This window comes from Mus caroli, chromosome 9 (genome assembly GCF_900094665.2).
Source record: "Mus caroli chromosome 9, CAROLI_EIJ_v1.1, whole genome shotgun sequence".
Classification (NCBI taxonomy): Eukaryota; Metazoa; Chordata; class Mammalia; order Rodentia; family Muridae; genus Mus; species Mus caroli.
Window position 1 is genome coordinate 72,016,911 of NC_034578.1, and position 22,694 is coordinate 72,039,604.

General features: G+C 43.2%; 1 protein-coding gene across 3 annotated transcripts in view; it reads left to right on the forward strand.

Moving 5' to 3' along the window:
• Fam214a (family with sequence similarity 214 member A) overlaps positions 1-22,694 on the forward strand; it is a 77,342-nt gene that overhangs the window by 40,624 nt on the left and 14,024 nt on the right. For all 3 annotated transcript variants that reach the window (XM_021173437.2, XM_021173436.2, XM_029482023.1), the window contains 7 exons: positions 9,594-9,778; positions 11,906-12,108; positions 12,599-12,724; positions 14,639-16,454; positions 18,326-18,439; positions 21,146-21,225; positions 22,321-22,429. In XM_021173437.2, the coding sequence (XP_021029096.1) occupies positions 9,594-9,778; positions 11,906-12,108; positions 12,599-12,724; positions 14,639-16,454; positions 18,326-18,439; positions 21,146-21,225; positions 22,321-22,429 (2,633 nt within the window). The remainder of the gene's footprint in view (positions 1-9,593; positions 9,779-11,905; positions 12,109-12,598; positions 12,725-14,638; positions 16,455-18,325; positions 18,440-21,145; positions 21,226-22,320; positions 22,430-22,694) is intronic.

Genomic DNA, 22,694 nt, shown 5'->3' on the forward strand with positions numbered 1-22,694 from the left:
GAAGAGAGCAGCTGTTTCATAGCTCCGTGCTGCAGGGAAGCCCTTAACTAAACAGGCGGATACTGGTTTGTAGAATACCGGATGGCCATGTGCAGCATGGAGCGCTGCTTATTAAAGACGCTCACTCTGACATTTCCCCAAAAATACAGAAACGCAATACTCATTGTTCTAAACCATGGAATTTTGCCCAAGAAATTTGGCTGTGGAGGTTATATAAAAGAAAGGTTATTCACAACAGACTTGGAGAATGTCAGTCGTTTTAGAAAGGCCTTTCCCTAGTTGCTTAATAGCTCTTTGCTTGCAATACAAGTCTAGTATCAAGTATTAAGGTGCAACCCTTCCTCTTCTCGCACTAGCAAACCTCTTCTGTTTTTAGACACTGAAGACATTTGTGGGTACTGTGTGGGTTAAGTGCTTAGCTAGGACTGGAGACTAAGCTCTGGGGTAGAGTACTTGCCTAGCACGTGCAAAGCCCCGAGCTTAGTCCACAGCCAGCTGATCATAGTGCACCCCTGTAATCCTGGCCCTCAGGACGCTGAGGCAGAAGAATTCAAGGCCACACCAGCCTGGGGTGCATACTGAGGCTCTATCTCAGCAAGACAAAAGATATAAACTAGCTGGGCAGTATGAGAGAATGGATGCCATCTCCTTGAGGATTCTGGTTTACACAACATTTATGAAATGAAGATAACTTTATAAACAGGCCTTCTTGACCCAACAAACAGTGTGAAAACTATAGTTATTACATTTAGTTGTGAACTATTAAACACTCTGTTGCCAAGGTCAGAAGATGTTCACTATTGCTACTTCTGTACTGTTGTTGTGTCACTAGCCATCATAATACAGCAAGAAGAAAAAGCATAAAGACTGGAAATAGAAAACTCATTTGCAGTAATTATGGTTGATTCATTAGAACATCCTGTGTTCGGGAGACAGGAACACCTTGGTGATCAGCCTTAATAGCAGTGCTGTATGCCTGTAGTCAGTGGTTTGAGGGTATTCTTAAAGAACAGAAAGTGGCCATTAAAATGTAGATAGTAGGAAGCATTGTGGAGGTTTGACCCAGCAATCACGTTTACACTGTTTAGAGAATTCTGGATGGACAGGAGCAGAAGGAGACGAGAAGCAGAGAGCCCAGCCATGGAACTGTTGTAGTTACTCTGGAAGAGATTACAACCATAGAAGAACATGGGAGAGAAAACAGCTAGAGCTTTTGGTCTTGGCTCCTTGAGCATGTGCAGGGTTAGAGTGTAGAGTGTAACTTCACTCTAGGAGGGTAGGAGCAGGAGAGAGTGGCAGCTGACACTGGGCTTAATGGATTCAGTGTGGGTTTTATTTTCCCTCTGTCTCTTAGTCTTTATGATTTCTTTGCTCTCCCTATCTTTATCTAAATTTCATTATGTAACCTGCCACAGAACAGATTCTTTTTCATTTGAGTGAGGCCATTTTAATGCTTTCCATACATCATTTCTCATTATTATAACAACTATAACTAGTTGGATGGTTAACTATTAAAATTACCAGAAAGTCAAGATAACCATCTTAGTTGATTTTGTACTATTATGACAATATCCCAGACTTCATAATTGAAAAAAAATTATTACATTTACGTGTGTGGGTTCATGTGAATGTACATGTAGATGCATGGGTACCCGTGCCACAGAACATATATGGAAGTCTCAGGATGACTGTGCAAATCAGTTCTCCTTCCACCCGTGTGGGGCCCAGAACATTAGGCTTGCCAGCAAGTACCTGTAGCTACTGAGTCATCTCCCCAACCATCAGAGTCCTTAACTTTAAAAGAACACACATTTAGTCTGGCGGGGGGGGGGGGGACCCCCAGCTTAGTTTCAGCTATGTGAAAGCCTGAGGCAAGAGAATTGTAAGCTACAGGCTGGCCTGGGCAAGATAATGAGAGCCTGTGGGAATGGATTTACTTCCTGCGGGTTTGTGACTAGGAAGTTGAATATTGAGGGGATACTGTAATCTAGCAAGAACCTTTGATCCCATAGTGTGTGTATGGTGGGGTATGCCCAAGTGTATGGAGTCCAAAAGTCAACCTGGGGTGTCCAGGCTCTTCTCAGCTGCTGGCTCCCCCTCCCCCTTTTTTGAGACCAGCTCTCTCACTGGTCTAGAACTTAGCAAGTCCCAGATATCAGTCTATCTCCTCTGCCTTCCTGACACTAAAATTGCAAGCCCATAACACCACAATGGGTTTTTTTAAAAAGTGTGTGTGTGTGCATGCATGTGCCCTGTATGTATGCCTGTGTAACGTGTGTGCCGGGTGCCCACAGAAGTTAGAAGAGGGCCTAAGATACCCTGGAAATGTTATTATAGATTGTTGTGAGCCAACCTGTAGGTGCTAAGAATTAAACCTGGGTCCTCTAAATGAGCATCCAGCACTCAAAAACACTGAGTCATATCTCCTAATGAATGTTTTTAAAGTATTTTTTTATTTTGTGTACATGTTTGTGTGTTTTTGTGCATATGAATTCAGTGTCCACAGAGACCAGAAGAGGACTTCAGATCTCCTGGAGCTGCCTTAACAACCATCTGATGTCCTCCTCTGGCGTGCAAGTGTATATTCAGATATAACACTTATATACATAAAATAAATAACTAAATAAAATGTATTGTAAATCTAGGCATGGTGGCAACAGAAATGGTCCGAGTACTTGGTAGGTTGAGGTGGGAGGATTGCATGAGCTCGCCTGAGCCACTGTCAGTTCTAGTTACCCTGAGCTACATACTGAGACTGTCTCAAAAAACAAAAGGGAATAAAAGAAAAAAACTGATTTAAAAATGAGAATAGAGCCAGCAAGATGGCTAGGAGGTCAGGGCCTCTTGTTTCAAGCCTGGCAGCCTGAGTTCGGCTCCACGGTAGTGGGGTCTTACTTATCTCCTGAAAGCTGTCCTCTGACCTTCATACTTCGTGGAATACATGTGCATACATATTCATATACAAAGTAAAAATGTAAAAACCACCACCACCACCACGACAACAAACCAACCAACCATGCTAACCTAAAAGTAAACCATTTACATGTATCTGCACTTCTGAGGCTTCCACTCTATTTGAGTGGATCCAGAGAGTACAGTTTTCTTCTGCCAGGAGTGCTTGCTTTAACATCTTTGGTCATATATGTCTTCCATAGGTGAATTGTCTCAGGATGGTTGCTTTCACATCTCTTGTCATGCATGCCTTCTGCAGGTGAATTGTCTCCGGTTTGCTGTGTATGTTTTGTTTTGTTTTGGAGACCAACCCTGACCTCCTTTCTCGAATGAGTCCCCCCTCATTCGTGGGGACTGCTCAACTCTGCTTCTGCCTGTGCCTCAGCATGGAAATCTGTTCCCATTTCCCCGTAAGAGGTGCCCACCCTATGTTTGGTTTGTAGTGTGAGAGTAACCCATATCCCTCTTTCTCTGCTTTGGATGGAAACTGCCCAGAAGCTAGCAGAGTTTCCTGAAGGGGAAGGTTTCCCTTCAGCATGTCCCCTGGAGAGAAAACAAGGCCTGTGGGAAAGTCCTACTTCCCCCCAAGGACATATAAGGTCTTTCTCTCCTAACAGTTATCATTCCTCCATTAGAAACAAAGAAACGAAGTAACATGTCTGAACTTGCCTAAAATTGGACTCTTTGGCTCTTACTACCCTTTTGTGTAAAACTGCATTCTCCAGTGAATCTTTTAATTATAGTCACAAAGCCGGGATTAATTAAAGGACAATTTTGTGACTGAAACAGGAGGATTTCTTGGAGTTGGATGCCAGACTAGGTTATATAGCAAGCAAGTTCAAGCCAAGCTAGAGTACAAAGTAAGATCTTGTTCATCCACCCACCCACACCCCAGCAAAAAAGGGAAGAAACATTGTTTTAAAAGTTCTTTACATGAATTTTACTTCTCTTTGGCTTTCAGTTTTGTTGAGTATACTCTAGCTTCATTTCTATTTTTATTTTGTGTGTGGGTGTTTTGTCTGCATGTCTGTCTGTGCACAACCTACATTCTGTGTCCTCAGAGTCCATCAGACTCCTGTAATTACAGTTACAGATTGTTGTGAGCCACTATGTCAGTGCTGGGATTTGAACTTGGGTGCTCTGAAAGAGCAGCCAGTGCTCTTAAGTACTGAGCCTGCTCTACAACCCCCCAGCTTCATTTCTTAAGGAACATGCCTCATGACATTTCTTCAGGCAGACAGATACATCAGAAAGCAAACACTCATGAAAAGAGTAGTTTAATTCACTCTCTAGTTCCTTGGCAGAAAGGCCACTGAGGAAATCATCCTGACTCTCTGAATTAGTACAGCTATAGTGTTTTAAGGTAAGCGTCTATCAACTGTGCTGGGTTTATTATTTAATAGCTGACTGTTAACTAAAAATAAACCTAAGTTTCTGCCATAGCAAGGCATGCCAAAAATCAAAGGACAAAGACTTTTTTTTTTCTTCAGAAGTTTCAGAGGTAAGAATTTTGATTACATTGGCTGGGGGTGAGACTCAGTATTTGACCACCTCAGTAGCGTGATTGGAACCCTGCATCTGACGCACAGCACTGAGGAACGTATCATCTCAGCTTGCCCAGTCCTGGAGCTTACATCTTTGTGCCTTGGGATTCTACCAACTCTCACATTGTAATAATCCAGGTTCAAAATTAATTCTAATTTAGGCATCGTATTTAACCCTTTGTGCATACAATTAGCCTTTAAAGTATCATTTATCTGAAGCCAAGACCAGTGAGATGTCTTAGCAGGTAAATTCACTGCCAGGTGAGTTTGATCCCCAGAACCCACAAAAGGACAGTAGAAGGGGAGACTTGACTCCAGGAAATGCCCTCAGATCTTTACATATGTGGTGTGGCGCACACAGCAACACACACACAACAAAACCAAGTGAAATTGAATAAAAATAATGCAACCAGCAGAACCCATAACAAGCTGCAGGTTTCTTAAATAATACCTTATTTCTTACAAAAAAAAAAAAAAAAAAAGAAAGAAAGAAAGAAAGAAAGAAAGAAAAGACAAGAAACAAGAGAACTCTCTAGCTGTCCAGAGAGCTTTCTAGAACCCACACCATAAGTTGAGTTGATTGCCTTTGAATCTTTTTTCTGAAATAAAAATAAGTCAGAGTTGATGATAATGTATGTAAGCGTGGGCAAATGACTTTGAAATTTCTTCTTCTCATCCACAAAGGAGGGAAATAGTGTCCAATGGTATCATTTTAAATTTAATAAATAGTTATTCTGTGCCCCTTATGTATATGGAAATATTCTAAAAATTTTCTTTTTTTACAAATAACTGTTGTGACTGCAGTCTGAAGTCAGTTTTATTAAGTGGAAAGGGGGTTGAGGAGCTGGCTCTGAGAGTTACATACTTGGCCACCAATGTGGCCCAGAGTTCAGACCACCAACACCCACATGAAAGCCTGGCAGGCCTGACAGCCACCTGCAGCTCCAACTCAAGAGGTGGAGACAGCAGATCTCTCAGGTGAATTACACTCCCTCAGTGTGTTCCAGGTTCAGCCAGAGAGCCTGCCTCAAGAAGTAGAGAGCAGTTGGGGAAGATGCCCAGCACCAACCTCCATCCTCACGTGCATCCTCACACACATGTGAGCACTCACATACATACAGAGATAGAGATTAATAAGGGGGAAGCTGAAATAAACGAGTTGTGTAATGGGGCTAGGGAGATGGCTCCGTAATTTAGAACAGAGGATCAGAGTTCAATTCCCAGGACCCATGCTGGGTCAGTCACAACTCCAACTTCAGTGCACCCAGCTTTCATTTCTGGCTTCTGTAGGCACCAGCGCTTACCTGTACATCCCCACACAGTTCACACATATGTACTTAACTTTAAAAATTAAATCTTTAAGCTGGCCACTGGTGGCACATGCCTTTAATCCCAGCACTTGGAAGGCAGAGGCAGGTGGATCTCTGTGAGTTCAAGGACAGCCTGGTGTACAGAGTGAATTCCAGGACAGCCTAGGTTGCACAGAGAAACTGTGTCTCAAACCAAAAACAAACAAATCTTAAAAACAAAAACAAAAATGAAGTCAATCCATGATGTTTATTGTGGCTGTTTCTCATAATCATGTGTTGATATAATTTTTTTAGGTTTATATAATTTTTTTTAAAAATACTATGTGTATGTGTGCAGTGTGCATGAGATAGAGTGGGCATGTATGTTCGTGTGTGTGCATGTTGTAGAGATGGAGGCTAGAGAGCAAGTGTGGGCGGTTGTGTTTCTTTGTTCACATTTTGGTGGGTTCAGGGATGCATGGTTAAGATACTCACTGTGAGGAAACAGATGGTTCCGCGTGCTTCAGGGCTGTCAAGATAGTTGGGCTGGCTTAGTTCATCTGTAGTGCTGATTGGTTTCTTTAGCCTTTCCTTTCTCCTAGTCAGTGCCCCAATTTTGGAGAAGGTTGTCCATAAGAAATGGTAACGGGTCCATGTGGATGTGGAAGGCATGACTCTGGGTTGCGTGCCAGTGTCTGGCAACAGCTGTTCACTGCATCAGTGGCTTATGCAAGCACTGGGAAGAGAAGGAAGTCAGTAAGAGGTCAGTGTCGAGAGCAGGTCAGAAAGAGGCCTTCCACAGATAGACGGGGCATTCTTCACAAACCTGTGGGTCTATGAAAGGGAGAGGAGAAAGTTGCCTGCTGCACTGGAGAGAGAATGGAAGGACACGAGCTTTCTACACAGGACTTTGTCTGGGATGGAGGGACTATTTGGGGAGCTGCAGAAGCTGAGTTGACCTGGGACTCAGTCAGCATCCAAAGCAGAGTTCATGCCACATTGTCCATCCAGCAAAAGCAGATGGCTCTGTGGCAGCTCTGGCCTGAGCATCGGGCTTGAGGGTCTAGAAGTGCATTCATTAGGAAGCCAACCACCGAAGGAGAGATATAACCAAACCTTTGTACCCTGAGGATTGTAGTGGAGTGGGTCTTCAGTAAAACAGATCTCTACTAGGTTGGGAGATGGAGCAGCGTCCCTCAGCCTCTGTGTACTGTCTCAGCCTCTGTGTACTGTTTACAGTCTGGCTGGGAGCTGGGGCTGGGCTGGGGCTTTGGAGAGCTGTGCTCTCGAGGCTCTGGACTGGAGCCCACTTCAACTAGAAAAGCAAGCAGCTTAGGCATAGTGAAAGCTCTAGACACTTGGGAAGAGCCACAGATGAAATAGGTTACCTCGCCACTAGATGTGCGAGGACTGGCTGTGACAGTTCCCAGGGTAGTGTCTGAGAGCTTATTTGGAGGTTGAGTTTGACTTTCTCAGGATTCTTTCAGCCCTGAGAGTCTATGCATCTCTGCTCTTCAGAAGCAGTGGAGCTGGGTCATGGCCAGCTGGCCCAGCATTTGGGAGGTAGAGGCGGGAAGACCAGAAGGTTAAGTACAGCCTTGACTATATATAGTGAGTTTAAAGCCAGCCCAGACTAAGTGAGAACTTGTCTTTAAAGAGAAAAGAAAAAAAGAAAGAAAAAAATTCTTAAAACAACAACAAAAAACCTAACAAATGGAAGGAAGGAAGGAAGAAAGGAAGGAAGGAAGGAAGGAAGGAAGGAAGGAAGGAAGGAAGGAAGGAAGGGAGGGAGGGAAAAGGGAAGGGAAAAAAGGAAAGGAAAAAGTTAAGTTAGAAGTAGCTCAGGGAAAGCCCCCTAGGAGAGATCACAGGCTTCCTGAGGACGCAGAGTGAGCAGAGCCTCTGACTGCACCAGAACCTGCCATGCACACACATGGCTGCCTTTGCACCATGGAAAAACCCGGTGCAGTTGGGCAGCACACAGCTCTGTGTAGAGGGATGGAGGAGGAGTGTCCTTCCCAAGTCTGGCTGGGCTGCTACACATGCTGTTTGACTTATTTCTGTAGCCTGCCAAGGTAGTAGAAAGATTCCAGGCCACTCAAACCTCAGAGTAAAGTGGAAAAGAGGCCAGGGAAAAACCTAGGAGATTGCTAAAAAGTATCTTATTTAAGATAATATTGTTTTATCTTCAGAGAGGCCTGTTTGTTAATATGAATCAAAATTGTTCATTTGTGAGTTTATTCCAGCCATAGTGAGTTCACTAAGCTGAGTATTCAAGCATATTAGTTTTCAAACATATTTATAAAAATTCTTTTTATCTATTTAGAAAGCAACTGGATCATCCTATACATCCAACAGTATAGGATTGATTAAATAGATCAAGCTATAGTTACAGTTAAGTAAAAATAGAGGCCTACGTTTGAGAAGGAAAGTGGTCTACTAGATTAAGTTAAAACATGTTTTTTAAAAAGATAGAAAGTAAGGGGCCAACAAAATGGCTCAGCTATTGAAGGTGCTTTCCAGCAAGCCCGATGGCCTGAGATCAATCCTCATGTAGGGAACAAACCATTTTGTCCTCTGACCCTCTATTTGCACTGTGGCATACACACCTGCTCCATAGGTGCCCACACACATGCACATGCACAAATAAAGTAGTAAAATGCAACAAAAAATGTAAAGGTAGGAACAATGATGGATAGTCGTGTCTCTCTCGGCCTATCTGTAAATACCCCTCGATTTATGATCTAATTTAATTCCCAAAGGAGATTTGAGACCCTCTCTTTTCCAGTCAGCTCATTATTATAATTTATAGTTCTATTTCCAGAAATAATTCTGTATCACAAAAATACCAAATGAATAAAAGTGTGTGTTAGATATATATTATTTTCATTTTAATTTAAGAAACAAAAGTATGTAATAGGAGATCTTTATGGTCATGGTGAACAACAGCATTATTACAGTGGTTTAAGGGCCTGGTTTCTGGAACCAAATTGTATATCCAAATTGCGGATTGTCTGGGGTGAGCATGTGCCAGCTCCCTCCCCTTGCTTCGATTGCCTGTGAGATGCAGGCAGGAGTCCTCATCCATCAGTGCCCTGAGGACTGGGCTTATCTGGACCATGTACTTAGAACTAGTGATACTCATGCCAGTAGAACACCATCTGAAGTGTTAGCTGTCATCTTCCTGCCTCCACCTCCTCAGTGCTGGGGTTTTAGGTCTCGGCTACACCCTCAGTCTGAGAAAGGCTTTGTCATTGGCAGTGATGGTTTGGGTTTTTGTTTTTTTAGTTTTTGCTTTTTTGAGACAGGGTGTTATATAACCAAAAGTTGCCTGGAACTCACTGTGTAGCCTAGGCTGGCCTCAAACTTAGAACAATCCTTGTCTTAGCCTTCTGAGTGCTGCGAGTGTTGCCCCAGCTGTCATGGAGTCCTGTTGAGTACTTTAGGGTTAGAGGTTTATCTCAGTGACAGAGTAGATAGGAATGGTGCTGTAATCTCAGAGCCTAAGAGTGGGAGACAGGGAGGTTAGGGGTTCAAGACCAACCTCTACCACTCAGTGAACTCAAGGCCAGCCTGGGTTGTATTGAAACCCTATCTCCAAACAAGTAATTCATTAAAAATTAATGTGCTATGGATATAGCTCAGTTGTAGAACACTTTTTGGCATGGTAAAACGCTGACCTAGTGTGTATGTGGCCCTGGGTTCAGTCCCATAATGATAGATAAACAGCAACACTATAAAAAAAAATGTGACTAATTCAAGTGGTGGAATTCTTAATACAATGAAGAATTTTCCTTTTTTATGCCAGATGCCTTGGATGAGTATTTTGAATATGACGCAGAGGAGTTCTTGGTCTCTTTGGCCTTGCTGATAACTGAAGGACGAACCCCAGAGTGCTCTGTGAAAGGCCGTGCAGAGAGTTTCCACTGCCCTCCAGCGCAGTCTCGCTTCCCAGGAACGGCCAGACATGAATGCAGCGACAAGCTGGCCCAGGTGAGGACTGGGCTCCATTGCTGTTTGTGCTCTGATGTCTTCATCCCTGCTGTTCTGTCATGGTGGCTGTTCTGTCATGGTGATGTTTATATTTGAGTGTGGCTTGGAAGTGCTCCCGGTGATTCCCTAAGCTGAGGAGGTGTTGGAAGCCCTCCTGCCTCCCACTCCACAGTAGTGTTCTGTGCTGCCATCCCCTTTCCTTTAGCTATGGACGCTTTCTTTTTTGCCAATTTTTTATTAGATATTTTCTTCATTTACATTTCAAATGTTATCCTGAAAGTCCCCTATACCCTCCCCACACCCTGCTCCCCTACCCACCCACTCCCACTTCTTGGCCCTGGCATTCCCCTATATACTGGGGCATATAAAGTTTGCAAGACCAAGGGGCCTCTCTTCCCAACGATGACCAATTAGGCCATCTTCTGCTACAAATACAGCTAGAGACACAAGCTCCGGGGGTACTGGTTAGTTTATATTGTTGTTCCAACTATAGGGTTGCAGACTCCTTCAGCTCCTTGGGTACTTTCTCTAGATCCTCCATTGGGGGCCCTGTGTTCCATCCAATAGATGACTATGAGCATCCACTTCTGTATTTGCCAGGCACTGGCAGAACCTCATACGAGACAGCTATATCAGGGTCCTTTCAGCGAAATCTTGCTGGCATATGCAACTAGTGTCTGTGTTTGGAGGATGATTATGGGATGGATCTCCGGATGGTACAATCTCTGGATGGTCCATCCTTTCGTCTCAGCTCCAAACTTTGTCTCTGTAACTCCTTCCCTGGATATTTTGTTCCCTATTCTAAAGAGGAATGAAGTATCCACGAGTTGGTCTTCCTTCTTCTTGATTTTCTTGTGTTTTGCAAATTGTATCTTGGGTATTCTAAGTTTCTGGGCTAATATCCACTTATCAGCGAGTGCATATCAAGTGAGTTCTTTTGTGATTGGGTTACCTCACTCAGGATGATATCCTCCAGATCCATCCAATTTATGAATTTATGAAATTCTTAGGCAATGAATTTATGAAATTCTTAAGCTATGGAGTCTTACCTCAGCCCTTCCATTGTATGTTCTTATTAAATGACCCACACTATTTCTCTTGTATTTTTCAATGAGAATAATTTTTATTAATATTTTAAAAGAAAATTGTTAAAACATTTTAATAAGTAGCACATGATATACTTTCTAAAAGTAATATATTTTCTCATATGTATATGTGTGTTTGTATGTATATTTCTTCCAGTTATTAATTTCTTTTGTTGTGGTAATTTTTTAAAAGATTTATTTATTTCATATATGTGAGCACACTGTCACTATCATTCAGACACACACACAAGAGGGCATTGGACCCCAGTACAGATGGTTGTGAGCCATCATGTGGTTGTTGGGAATTGAACTCAGGACCTCTGGAAGAGCAGACAGTGTTCATAACTGCTGAGCCATCACTCCACTCCTGTTGCTTGTTTTTGGGGTTTTTTTGTTTTTTGTTTTTTATTTTTTTCGAGACAGGGTTTCTCTGTGTAGCCCTGGCTATCCTGGAACTCACTCTGTAGACCAGGCTGGCCTGGAACTCAGAAATCTGCCTGCCTCTGCCTCCTAAGTGCTAGGATTAAAGGTGTATGCTTGTTTTTTTTTTGTTGTTTTTTTTTTGAGACAAAGTTTCTATGTGTAGCTCTGGCTGTCCTGGAACTCTCCTTGTAGACCAGGCTGACCTTGAACTCACAGAGATCTACCTGCCTCTGCTTCTGAGGTACTGGGATTAAAGGCATGTGCCACCACTGCCCAGCGATTTACCACGCCACAAGTCCTCTACTGCTGAGCTCTCTATTGTTTTTACATTTATTTAATATATACGAGTGTTTTGCCTGCATGTATGTGTTTGTTCCACCCGATGCCAAGTACCCATGGAAGCCAGAAGAGAGCAGTGGATCCCCTGAAACTAGGTTTACAGATGGTTGTGAGCCACGATGTGGGTGCTGGGAATAGAAGAGACAGCCAAGCCTGAAAAAGTGCTACTGCGTGTGCTGTGTTTCTTGTGCAGATATCTACAATTATGGTTTTGAACTTTAAATACAAAATTAAGGCAGTTATTGAGAATATTCATTTGTTTATCTCCCTTTTCTCCCAGTGTCGCCAAGCCAGACGAACCAGATCTGAGGTCACACTGTTGTGGAAAAATAATCTTCCAATCATGGTGGAGGTGATGCTCCTGCCAGATTGCTGCTACAGTGATGAGGGGCCTAGCACAGAGGGGACAGATCTGAATGATCCCGCCATTAAGCAAGACGCACTGTTACTGGAGAGGTGGATCTTGGAGCCAGTTCCCCGACAGTGAGTTGTTCAGCTTGGTCTCCAATTTTCCATGACCTCCTGCATGTATGTCTTTGTTACCTTACCCTGCCACTGCATCATGTCTCTGAACACCCCCCCTTCTTTCTCTCTCTCTCTCTCTCTCTCTCTCTCTCTCTCTCTCTCTCTCTCTCTCTCTCTTTGTTTTTTCGAGGCAGGGTTTCTCTGTGTAGCCTTAGCTGTCCTGGGACTCACTCTGTAGATCAGGCTGTCCTCAAACTCAGAAATCTGCCTGCCTCTGCCTCCCAAGTGCTGGGATTAAAGGCATGCGCCACCACACCCAGCTGAATTCCCCTTTTTTATGTGGTAAAATTGAGATACTTAGTACATTGGTTCACTATGTAATTATGACACCAAATGACATTAGGAAATTCACGTAGGTGCTCTTAGAGTACACATCCCGAGAGACACCTGTCCCCTCTTTCCTCTTCCAAAAGCAGTCTCTCAGTCTCAGCCGTGTTTCCTCCCTTAGGAATGGTGACCGCTTCATCGAAGAGAAGGCACTTCTGCTGGCTGTCAGATCATTTGTGTTTTTTTCTCAGTTAAGTGCTTGGTTGAGTGTTTCTCACGGTGCTATTCCACGAAACATTCTTTACAGGTATGTATGTCTGTCCAGGGGGAAAGGGTCAGTTTATAGTCAGTCTACTGAGTGATGTTTAGCCTGTCAAAAGCATTTTTCCTTCATTTATAAATGAAAACCAGTATACGCTGATGAAGTTCTTCTCAAAACAAGTTAGGAGAGTATATTATTTGGGAAATATATTATATGGATAGTCTTGTTGAGCTGTATCTTGTTAAGATGGCTTGGGGGTTACATTTGGTGGACAAAGCTGTTTAAAGAACACTCAGCTTTACCTTAGGAAGCTGAGCTGGACGTAATGTCACCGTACAGTGGGAACTGAGGTCCCCTGAGCTCTGGAGTTTTCTATCTCAAACATATAAACATTGCTGGACTTAATGCTGTGTGCTCACAGCGCCAACTATTCCAGACGTGGGGTAGGATTGCTGGGACAGTGGGTTTGAACCTGGGCAAGATAGCAAACGCTTGTCTTAGGAAGGAAAGGAGGGAGGGAGGGAGGGAGGGAGGGAGGGAGGGTGGGAGGGAAGGAAAAAAGGAAGGGAGCAAACAAGGAAGAGAAGCACATGTTTGCGTGACTTCTTGTATGCATGTGTGTGTTTGTATGTGTGAATAAAGAAATATGCAGGCTGCCAAGCAACTAATTGTTTCTTTATGCAGGTGAAATAGTCTCTAGACTGTCCTGCTCAATAAGCAGAATCAGCTTATTTAATAGTAAACACAAAGCCCTGTTTTTTCTTTGTTTTTTGTTTATTTGGTTGTTTTGGTTGTCATGTGGCCTTATTTTTTTATCCTTTTTCTTCTTCCTTTGTGTGTGTGTGTGCGTGGGTGCGTGCGTGCGTGTGTGTGTGTGTGGTTTTCTTTGGTTTGGTTTGGTCTTGGTTTTTTTGTTTTGTTTTGTTTTTTTAAGATTTATGTATTTATTTTATATATGTGAGCACACTGTAGCTGTACAGGTTGCTGTGAGTCTTCATGTGGTTGTTGGGAATTGAATTTAGGACTTCTGCTCACTACGGTTGGCCCCACTCACTCCAGTCAACCCTGCTCAGTCCCTGCTCAATCTGGCCCAAAGATTTATTTATTATTATAAATAAGTACACTGTAGCTGTCTTCAGACGCTCCAGAAGAGGGTGTCAGATCTCATTATGGGTGGTTGTGCTGGGATTTGAACTCAGGACCTTCGGAAGAACAGTCAGTGCTCTTACCCGCTGAGCCATCTCGCCAGCCCTGGTTTTGGTTTTTTGAGGCAGGGTTTCACTGTGTATCCCTGCCTGTCCTGGAACTAACTCTGTACACCAGGATGGCCTCAAACTCACAAAGATCTGCCTGCCTCTGCCTCCTGAGTACTGGGATTAAAAGCATTCGCCACTGCTGCCTGGTACTTTTGGTTTTCTATTTTGGCAAATATGAATAATTCATAATATTTTTGAGCCTTTGGTGTTTTCTGTAGCTCCTTCCTGTAATCTCGCAGGAGGAGGATCACTGCAAGTTTGAAACCAACTTGTGCTGCATAGTAAATTCCAAAACATCTAGGGCTACAGAATGAAACTCTATCATTTTGTTTGTTTTTGTTTTCGGGGCCAAGTTTCTCTGTGTAGCCCTGGCTGTCCTGGAACTTGCTCTGTAGATCAGGCTGGCTTCGAACTTAGGGATCTGCCTGTCTCTGCCTCCCAAGGGCTAGGATCAATGGTGTACTCCACTACCATCTGGCTATAAAATTTGGTCTTAAAGACTTTTTTCTGTTATTTTAAAGTCCCCTCATCCAAATTCAACCATCTGTGCCATGTGTGCTGCTTTTAGCGGTGACATACAAGATAGAGTGGCTGAAAGTGGACCTTGGTGGTACTTAATGCAGAGATAAAACTGCTTTGTAGCCTTAAAGTGCTTCGGGGTGACGGGGGCAGCTTATGACTGATCTGTGTTCTCTGTCTCTAGAATCAGTGCTGCGGATGTTGACCTGCAGTGGAGTTTTTCCCAGACTCCAACTGAGCATGTGTTTCCAGTCCCCAATGTCTCTCACAATGTGGCCTTGAAAGTCAGCGTTCAGTCCTTACCCAGACAAGCTCATTATCCGGTTTTGACCTGTAGTATTCATACTAACATTGGTCTGTATGAGAAGAGAATTCACGAACAGGAGCTTAGAGCCTGTCAGCACCATGGCCCTGGTGAGGTGGAGTACCGTTGTCCCAGCAGCTCACAGAGCCTATGCAGCCAGCACACATGGACCATGGCACCCGTGAGTGCCCTGCACGTCAGAAGTGGCATGCCTCCCGAGTACACTGCAGCCATTAGAAATGTCAGGCTCTGCCCAGGCACAGGTAGCAAGTCTGACCATGGGGCACCTCAAGCCAGTGTCCTGGGCTTCAGTGGCACCGGGGGAGAAGTGAGGTCACAGGGGGCATCAGTGAGAACGTTCAAATCACTGCCTGTGGTCGATTCCAGTGTCTCCAGCTGTCAGAGCTCTCGGCAGCCAGTAGGGGAACCTAACCCTTTAATGGACTCCTTGATTCAGGATCGACAAGAAGTCATTGCCAGGATTGCTCAGCACTTGATTCACTGTGACCCCAGCTCCTCTAGAATGTCTGAACTCCCCTTTAACACCCAGGAGTCCACTTCACTTAGCCCAAAGCTTCACCCAGTTTCACAGGAAAGTGGATGTGTGAGAAGATATAAAGAAGCATTCTCTGTCTCTTTTGGGAGTCCAGAGTTTGGCTCCCCAGGAGACAGCAGGGAGGGGAAAGTCAGAGAGAAGTCAGAAACCAGGCCAGGAGAAACCTGCACTTCTCACAGTCTGTACCCTCACCAGCCTGCTGGGGAGGCAAACCCGCTGATTGGCTCTTTACTCCAGGAGCGGCAGGACGTCATAGCCAGGATTGCACAGCACCTGGAACACATAGACCCCGCAGCTCACATTCCCCGGCCTGCATTCAGCAAGCACGACTCCAATTCCATTCCTTCTAAAGTGTTCAGGAGTTCATTTGATGACAAAACCTTGTTGAAGAAGGGCAGAGAGAATGTCTCTGTCTCTGCGTCTCATACAGAAGTGTCCTTATTGGGAGACAGAGGTGATGGGGAAAGCCTCAAACCTAGTAAATGCTTGCGATCTGTCAAATTCAGCCCTCAAGAAAAGCCTTTGAAACCTGAAGTAAGAACTCAGCATCAGAACCATCCTGATAGCATCAGCCCCACAGCCAGGCAGGAGTTGCTGAACAAGGCTGCTGGCTTACTAACTTCCTCTAACACAGCTCTCTGCAATGAAAGCAGCTTGGGTTTGATTAGCAGATTGGAAAGTACATCCTGTAAATTACACCTTAAGGAGCAAGAAATGAGCCATGAAACTGAGAAACAGTGTTTGCATTGCAACAGTATTGACAAACAGATTTGCACAAATACGTGTACGGAGAAAATCAACGACGAGCGTAGTCCAGGATCTCTCCGTCATCTCCAGTGTGATGATTCAAAAGGTATTGACTCAAAACTAAAAGTGACTCTGCTGGAAATGCCTGACTATTTGAACAAGAACAAAACGAATTGTTCAAGTAAAGACTCCACAAGATCCAAGGCGTGTGAGCAATGCGTTCGGGTTGGCACAGAAAATTACCTCAGTGAAGAGGTTGAGGGTCCCAGAAGCACTGTATCAGACCCACTCAAAACTGAACAGGAGGAAAAAAGGGACTCAGGTGCTGGAAAACCTCAAAGCGTAAAGCACTGTTTGTCTGCAGGCGAAAGACTGCACAGCGCAGACATATTGGTAGGTAACGTGATAGTTCAAATGTGATTCTTAGGCATTAGAATTGGATTCACTGGAAATGTGATTATGAAGGCCCAAGGGTACCTGTTATCTGTAGAGTACCCAGTGTGGTGTGATAAGATTTCTACAGAACTATCACTGTTCTTGCCAATAACCCACCCTCTTGAAAGTCAACACAAGGTAAGAGAAGAAATGGATCATGGGTCACATGGTTTAAAATCCAGTGTGGGGTCCCTTCTTTAAAAGTTTTGATTACAGCAGCAAAACTGTCAAGGCTCTGTGAGGTCTGTCATTTAAACCTTTCAGCAGCAGCCTAAAAGCTATGTGACCTTTTCCTGCCATTCAGAAGCACCTAGCCTTTGTATTTGGCCTGGGGACGCAGGGATGAATGTTGTGTGTGTGTGTGTGTATTGATTTCTGCATTCTTTCCTGGGTCCTCTCAGTTATGTCAAATGCTTATAGAACTTGGCACTTTACCAAGGAACAGGTAGGACACATGGGGGAAACAGAGGCTCAGAGGGTTGGACTTTCTCTCTCTCTCTCTCTCTCTCTCTCTCTCTCTCTCTCTCTCTTGCCCCAGGGCCAGAAGCATTTTTTTTTTTTTATTTAACCCCAAAGGTCAGAAGGACAAGATAACTCATCCTGGGTCACAAAGCTGATAAATGGGCTGGTGAGATGGCTCAGTGGGTAAGAGCACCCGACTGCTCTTCCGAAGGTCTGGAGTTCAAGTCCCAGCAACCACATGGTGGCTCACAACCATCCGTAATGAGATCTGACTCCCTCTTCTGGAGTGTCTGAAGACAGCTACAGTGTACAGTGTACTTACATATAATAAATAAATAAATCTTTAAAAAAAAAAAAGCTGATAAATGTGAACTGCGATCAACTTAGGTTATTTATTTATTTTTAGTTTTCATATTTTTTGTAAATTTCTGATCTTTAGATATAAATTTGTCCAATTTGTAAGTATTCCCCCCTGCTTCTTGAAAGAGGGTCTCAGTGGTTGCCCAGGCCAACCTCGAGCCCTGGGCTCAAGTCTTCCTGGCTTAGCCTTGGAAGCCACTAGGATTACAAGCATGTATGTATGTGTGTATGTATGTGTGTGTGTATATATATATATATATATATATATATATATATATATATTACACATATATAATATATATGTATATGTGCCACTCTTCCCCCTCCTCCTGTTTTGTGACTCACAGTAAAAACAGTGCTGTGACCACGTCACTTGATTCATACCACTTTTTAGAAAAGTTTTTTAATTGTGTTTATATGGATGGGTAGTTTGCCCACGTGTATATGTGAACATCACATGAATATCTGGTATTCACAGTAGCCAGAGGAGGGCTTTGGGTCCATCTGGAACTGAAGTTACATAAGGTTGTAAGTCACCATGTGGGTGCTAGGAACCAAACCTGAGTTCTCAGGAAAAGCAGGAAGTGCTCTTAACTGCTGAGCCCTCTCCCCAGCCCCGTTCTATATTTCCAAATTTGTCATCCTAAACTACATCTTCTAAAAATGGCTCTTGGCACAGTTATATACTTTATAGTCTTAACTCTGATTTCTAGCTGGTTTTTCCTACAAGTTAAAATATTAGATGCTAGATTGTGAGTGAACATGTTGATAAAAGAGTTGTATTGGGCACACTTCAAAATTTTTGAGACATGATATCAGAAACAAGTGCTATATGGGTCTGTGTTGATGTGTCTGCATGTGTGTAGGTGTATGTTTAGACATGTAAGATAGAAAGGGCTTTTTAGCTTCACCATCAGGGGTGTATATCTCAGAGTGCATTAGCAGTGTAGCTACAAATTTGCCATTATTTAAATATTCCCACTAAAATCTAGTACTTTTCCTCACAGAGGACTACACTGAAACATTCAAGTGTCTGGAGGAAACATAATTTTCATTCCTTGGATGGGACATCAACCAGAGCCTTTCATCCTCAGACGGGGCTGCCTCTCCTCTCAAGTCCAGTAAGTTCCCTCAGTTCCCTCACGCCCAGCACCTGCAGGCAGGCCGCTGGCATGCTCTCAAGCACTTCAGCCAACAGTGACAGAAATATTTCGATGCCCGTGAAATAAATTTTCAGTTAGAAAACTTCATGGGTTTTGATAGTACATTTAACAGCTATATAATAATACGGGGAAAGACTATACATTGAAAGAAAATGAAATGTATTTTACTGGTATTGAAATTCTTCCTGGAGCTGGAGAGATGGCTTAGTGGTTAAGAGCACTGACTGCTCTTCCAGAGGTCCTGAGCACAATTCCCAGCAACCACATGGTGGCTCACAACCATCTGCAATGAGATCTGATGCCCAGCGTGTCTGAAGAAAGTTATAGTATACTCATATACATAAAATAAATAATTATTTTTAAAAAATAAATTCTTCCTGAAGTTCTTTTGCTAAATATTATGTTACTAAGTATAAAAGAAAAAAAGATTTTTAAAAATGCCTTGATGCTGATGGAATTTCATACAAATAGATTTTTTTTCTCTTATCTCAATAAATATTGGTACCAGCAACAATGTTATTTAGAAACTAGTATAAATAAGAGCATAGTTTTGAGTGCAGTGATTAGAAACTCCTCTTGGAGGGCTTGGAATGTTGCTCAGAGACAGAATGATCCACTTGAGAGGGCTAGATGACTGCAAACCAGTGGCTGTTTGGCTATAAAGAGAGACCCTGTCTCCAGAAAGCCGGGGGGGGGGTGGGTTGTGTTTGAAGGGAAACATCTGGATATGGAATTATTCTCCTTGAAGTGTGCGCACCCACAAAGATGCATGTACATACATACATGCATGTACACATATGCACACACACAGATGCATGAACGTACATGCACTCCATATGGAAAAATAGTAGAATGGAATCAGCTGAGTGGAAGTTTAGTAAATACACAGGCAGATATTTAGAAAGCACTTAAGTGTGACAGACAGGAAGGAGAGGGAATGGTAACCCTGGAGGAGCCAGAGAACACAGGTATCACGCTCACCATGTGCAGCAGAAGCTCCAAGCACAGACCAGGCCGAGCATCAAGAGTGAAATGAAGGAAGACAGAGGGCTTTTCTGAAGTGTGAGTTATGCTGGATTGTACACATATGAGCTCACCATTGTTTTGGCTGCTTTATTTTATATGGTCAGCTTCTGAGACACAGTTGAGTCAGAGACTTTTTCTGTGGTATTAAAGATTGAACCCATTTAAATGAGTGCATGCTAGGAAAGCACCCTACCACTTGAACATACCTTTCCCCACTCTGTGGGCATGGGGAGGCAGCTTTAACTTTGATGCAGGGTCTCCCAGAGAGGTCCATCCCATCCAGTCCTGACCTTTCTGCTCTCTCATCTCATGACCTCTGTAGCTTCCAGGGTTGCTGTCACTTCTAGCCATGATGATCTCAGCCGTTTCTTCTCAGACCAGTGCCTCAGTTGTATTTTACACTAATTATTCATGCTTTACAAACATGCTTCCCCAAACAGATCTAACTCTCCTGTTGTATCTGTCTTTACCTTTAATTTGCACTTAGAGCTTTCATTTTCAGTGTATTTTGAGATATGTATCTTGTGAGAAATATAACCTAGTATATGCTGGTGATTGAAAATTCAGAGCACTGTTTTACAAACCCATTCTCTGTGAAGATTGCATTCTTGGGATGTTACAGTGGGTAGGATGCCAACACTCTTATTTTTTGTCCCTTTAGTTTAAGCTCTAAACATTACAGGTACACATCCCCCAAAGTGCACAGGTAGATAGAACTTACAAATAAGGATAGGAGGTGGTTCAGTAGGTAAAGTTGAGTTCAGATCCCAGTGCCTCCACAGAAGCTGAGCCCAGCAGCACATGACTATAGCCAGTGGTGGGGAGGCAGAGACAGAAGGATCTCTGGCACTCACTGAATCCATGAGCCCCAGGTTCAATGAAAGAGCCTGACTCAAAAAGTAGGGTAAAGACTGACTGAAGGACTGGAGAGATGGCTCAGCGGTTAAGACCACTGAGTGCTCTTCCAGAGGTCCTGAGTTCAATTCCCAGCAACCACATGGTGGCTCACAACCATCTGTAATGGGATCCAATGCCCTCTTCTGGTGTGTCTGAAGACAGCAGCAGTGTACTCATATAAAAAAGTCTGACTGAAGAAGGTACCTACATTGATCTCTGACCTTCACACATATATGCACATATGTATAAACACATAGTTGCACTTGTACACACACACACACACACACAAAGTAAGAGTCCTTGTACAGAAAAATCATGTATGCTTTAGTTTCGGGGAAAACCTAGTTTTACTTAGAACCTAGTTAAAGTACTTTTAGGAATCTCCTGAGTTCTTTTTCTATAGTAATAAAATGAGAATGAAAGAAAAATATGTGACAAGCATCATTATTTGAAGCAAACTATTGTGAGAGAATTTTTATTACTTTAAGGCTATGCTTTGAATCAGTAAGAAGCCTCAGCAGGTAAAGCCTGGCTGCCGAGCCACATGACGGGAAGAGAGAACTGACTCTTGTCACTGTCCTCTGACCTCTGCGTGTGTGCTCTAGCCTACATGCACCTATACACATACAAACAAAGAAATAGCTGTCATTTAAAACAACATGTTTAGCCTGGATTTTCTAAGAGTTTTATTAATTTTAAAAGTAATCCTTAAAAAAAAGTAAGTAATTACTTTGCCTTTAGGTTCCTCAAAGAAAAACACAGTCAGGCTGCTTTGATCTAGACACGTCACTGCTGCATCTGAGAAGCCTGTCCTCCAAAAGGTAATTGCCTCAAACGCATAGGTGTGAAGGAGAACTGTGCAGCAGACGTGCCGACTCTAAGTCAAAGTGTCATAGGAAATATTATTTCGGGGCTGGAGAGATGGCTCGGTGGTTAAGAGCAGCGGCTGCCCTTGTAGAGACCACAGTTCAACTCCCGGCACCCACAAGGTGATTCAGAACCATCTGTAACTCCAGTTCCAGGGACCCTGACACCTTCTGGCCTCCATGGACACTCGGCATACAGACAGACATGCAGACAAAACACCCCTGCATATGAATATTATAAAAATTAAAGAATTTTAATTAAAGAAAAAAGTCCCGTTTTCATGCTGCTGCTGCACATACACATAAAGAGCGAGACAGTGAGCTTGGCTGTGTGCTCCTCACAGCGGTTCAGGGGCCAGGCCCATCAGTTCACTGCTGAGCCTTCTGTCTTCCAGCCTGCATTGCCTGCCTGCCTGCCTCCCTCAATCCCCCAATCCCTCCCTTTCTCCTACATCCCTCCTTCCTTCCCTCCTTTAGAAAAGCTCTATTTTCCTTGTCAGTGATCCAGCCTGTGTTTTAGGCTAGCATTCTATCACTGGGCTGCATCTCTAGACAGCTCTGTAATTACAATCGCATAATTTTGCCTTTGAATTCTTGTTTTCAGCTGAAAATGATGTAGAATTCAGAGTATTGTATATTTTCGGTAACTTCTACTATGTGATGTGTTATAAATATTCATTACTGAATATTGCTAATAAAATATTTAATCTGAAATTTCAACTACAAATTTTACATATTTTTTTAACTTTTTCATTCTTTTGGTTTTTAAGATAAGGTTTCTCTGTGTAGCCCTAGCTGTCTTGTAAATCACTTTGTAGACCAGGCTGGCCTCAAACTCACAGAGATCCGCCTGCCTCTGCCTTCCAAGTCCTCGAATTAAAGGTGTGTGCCATCACCTCCCAGCTAAAAATTTTGTATTTTAAAATTTAATAACAATTTTAGTAGTTTGAATGAAATTGTTCAGCTTCTTCTAATTCATTTTATAGATGTAAATAAGAAAACATTGCAGCTAACATGTTCTATTTTTCTTTGCTTCTATTTTCCCAATAGCTCTCGGCCATGCCTGAACATTGACGAGGACCCAGATGTTCATGAAAAACCTTTTTTGAGTTCAAGTGCTCCACCAATCACAAGTCTTAGTCTCCTAGGAAATTTTGAGGTAATGTTGTTTTGAAACTATTGTAGAAGTCAATGTGCCTTAAACTAGGGCACTAGGGCTACGAAATCATTATGTCTTTAATATTCTTTGTGAGAAGGAAATAAATGAATTGACCGTCTTTTTTCAAAGCCTTGAAATTACCTATCTTGCTCCTTCTCAAATGATCACTTGACCGAAGGGCCACTCCTCCCACACCATGGTGTCCCCGTAGGTCACACCACATAAGCTTCTGGGGGTCTTGAAAACACCTGAAGAGCCACCACTT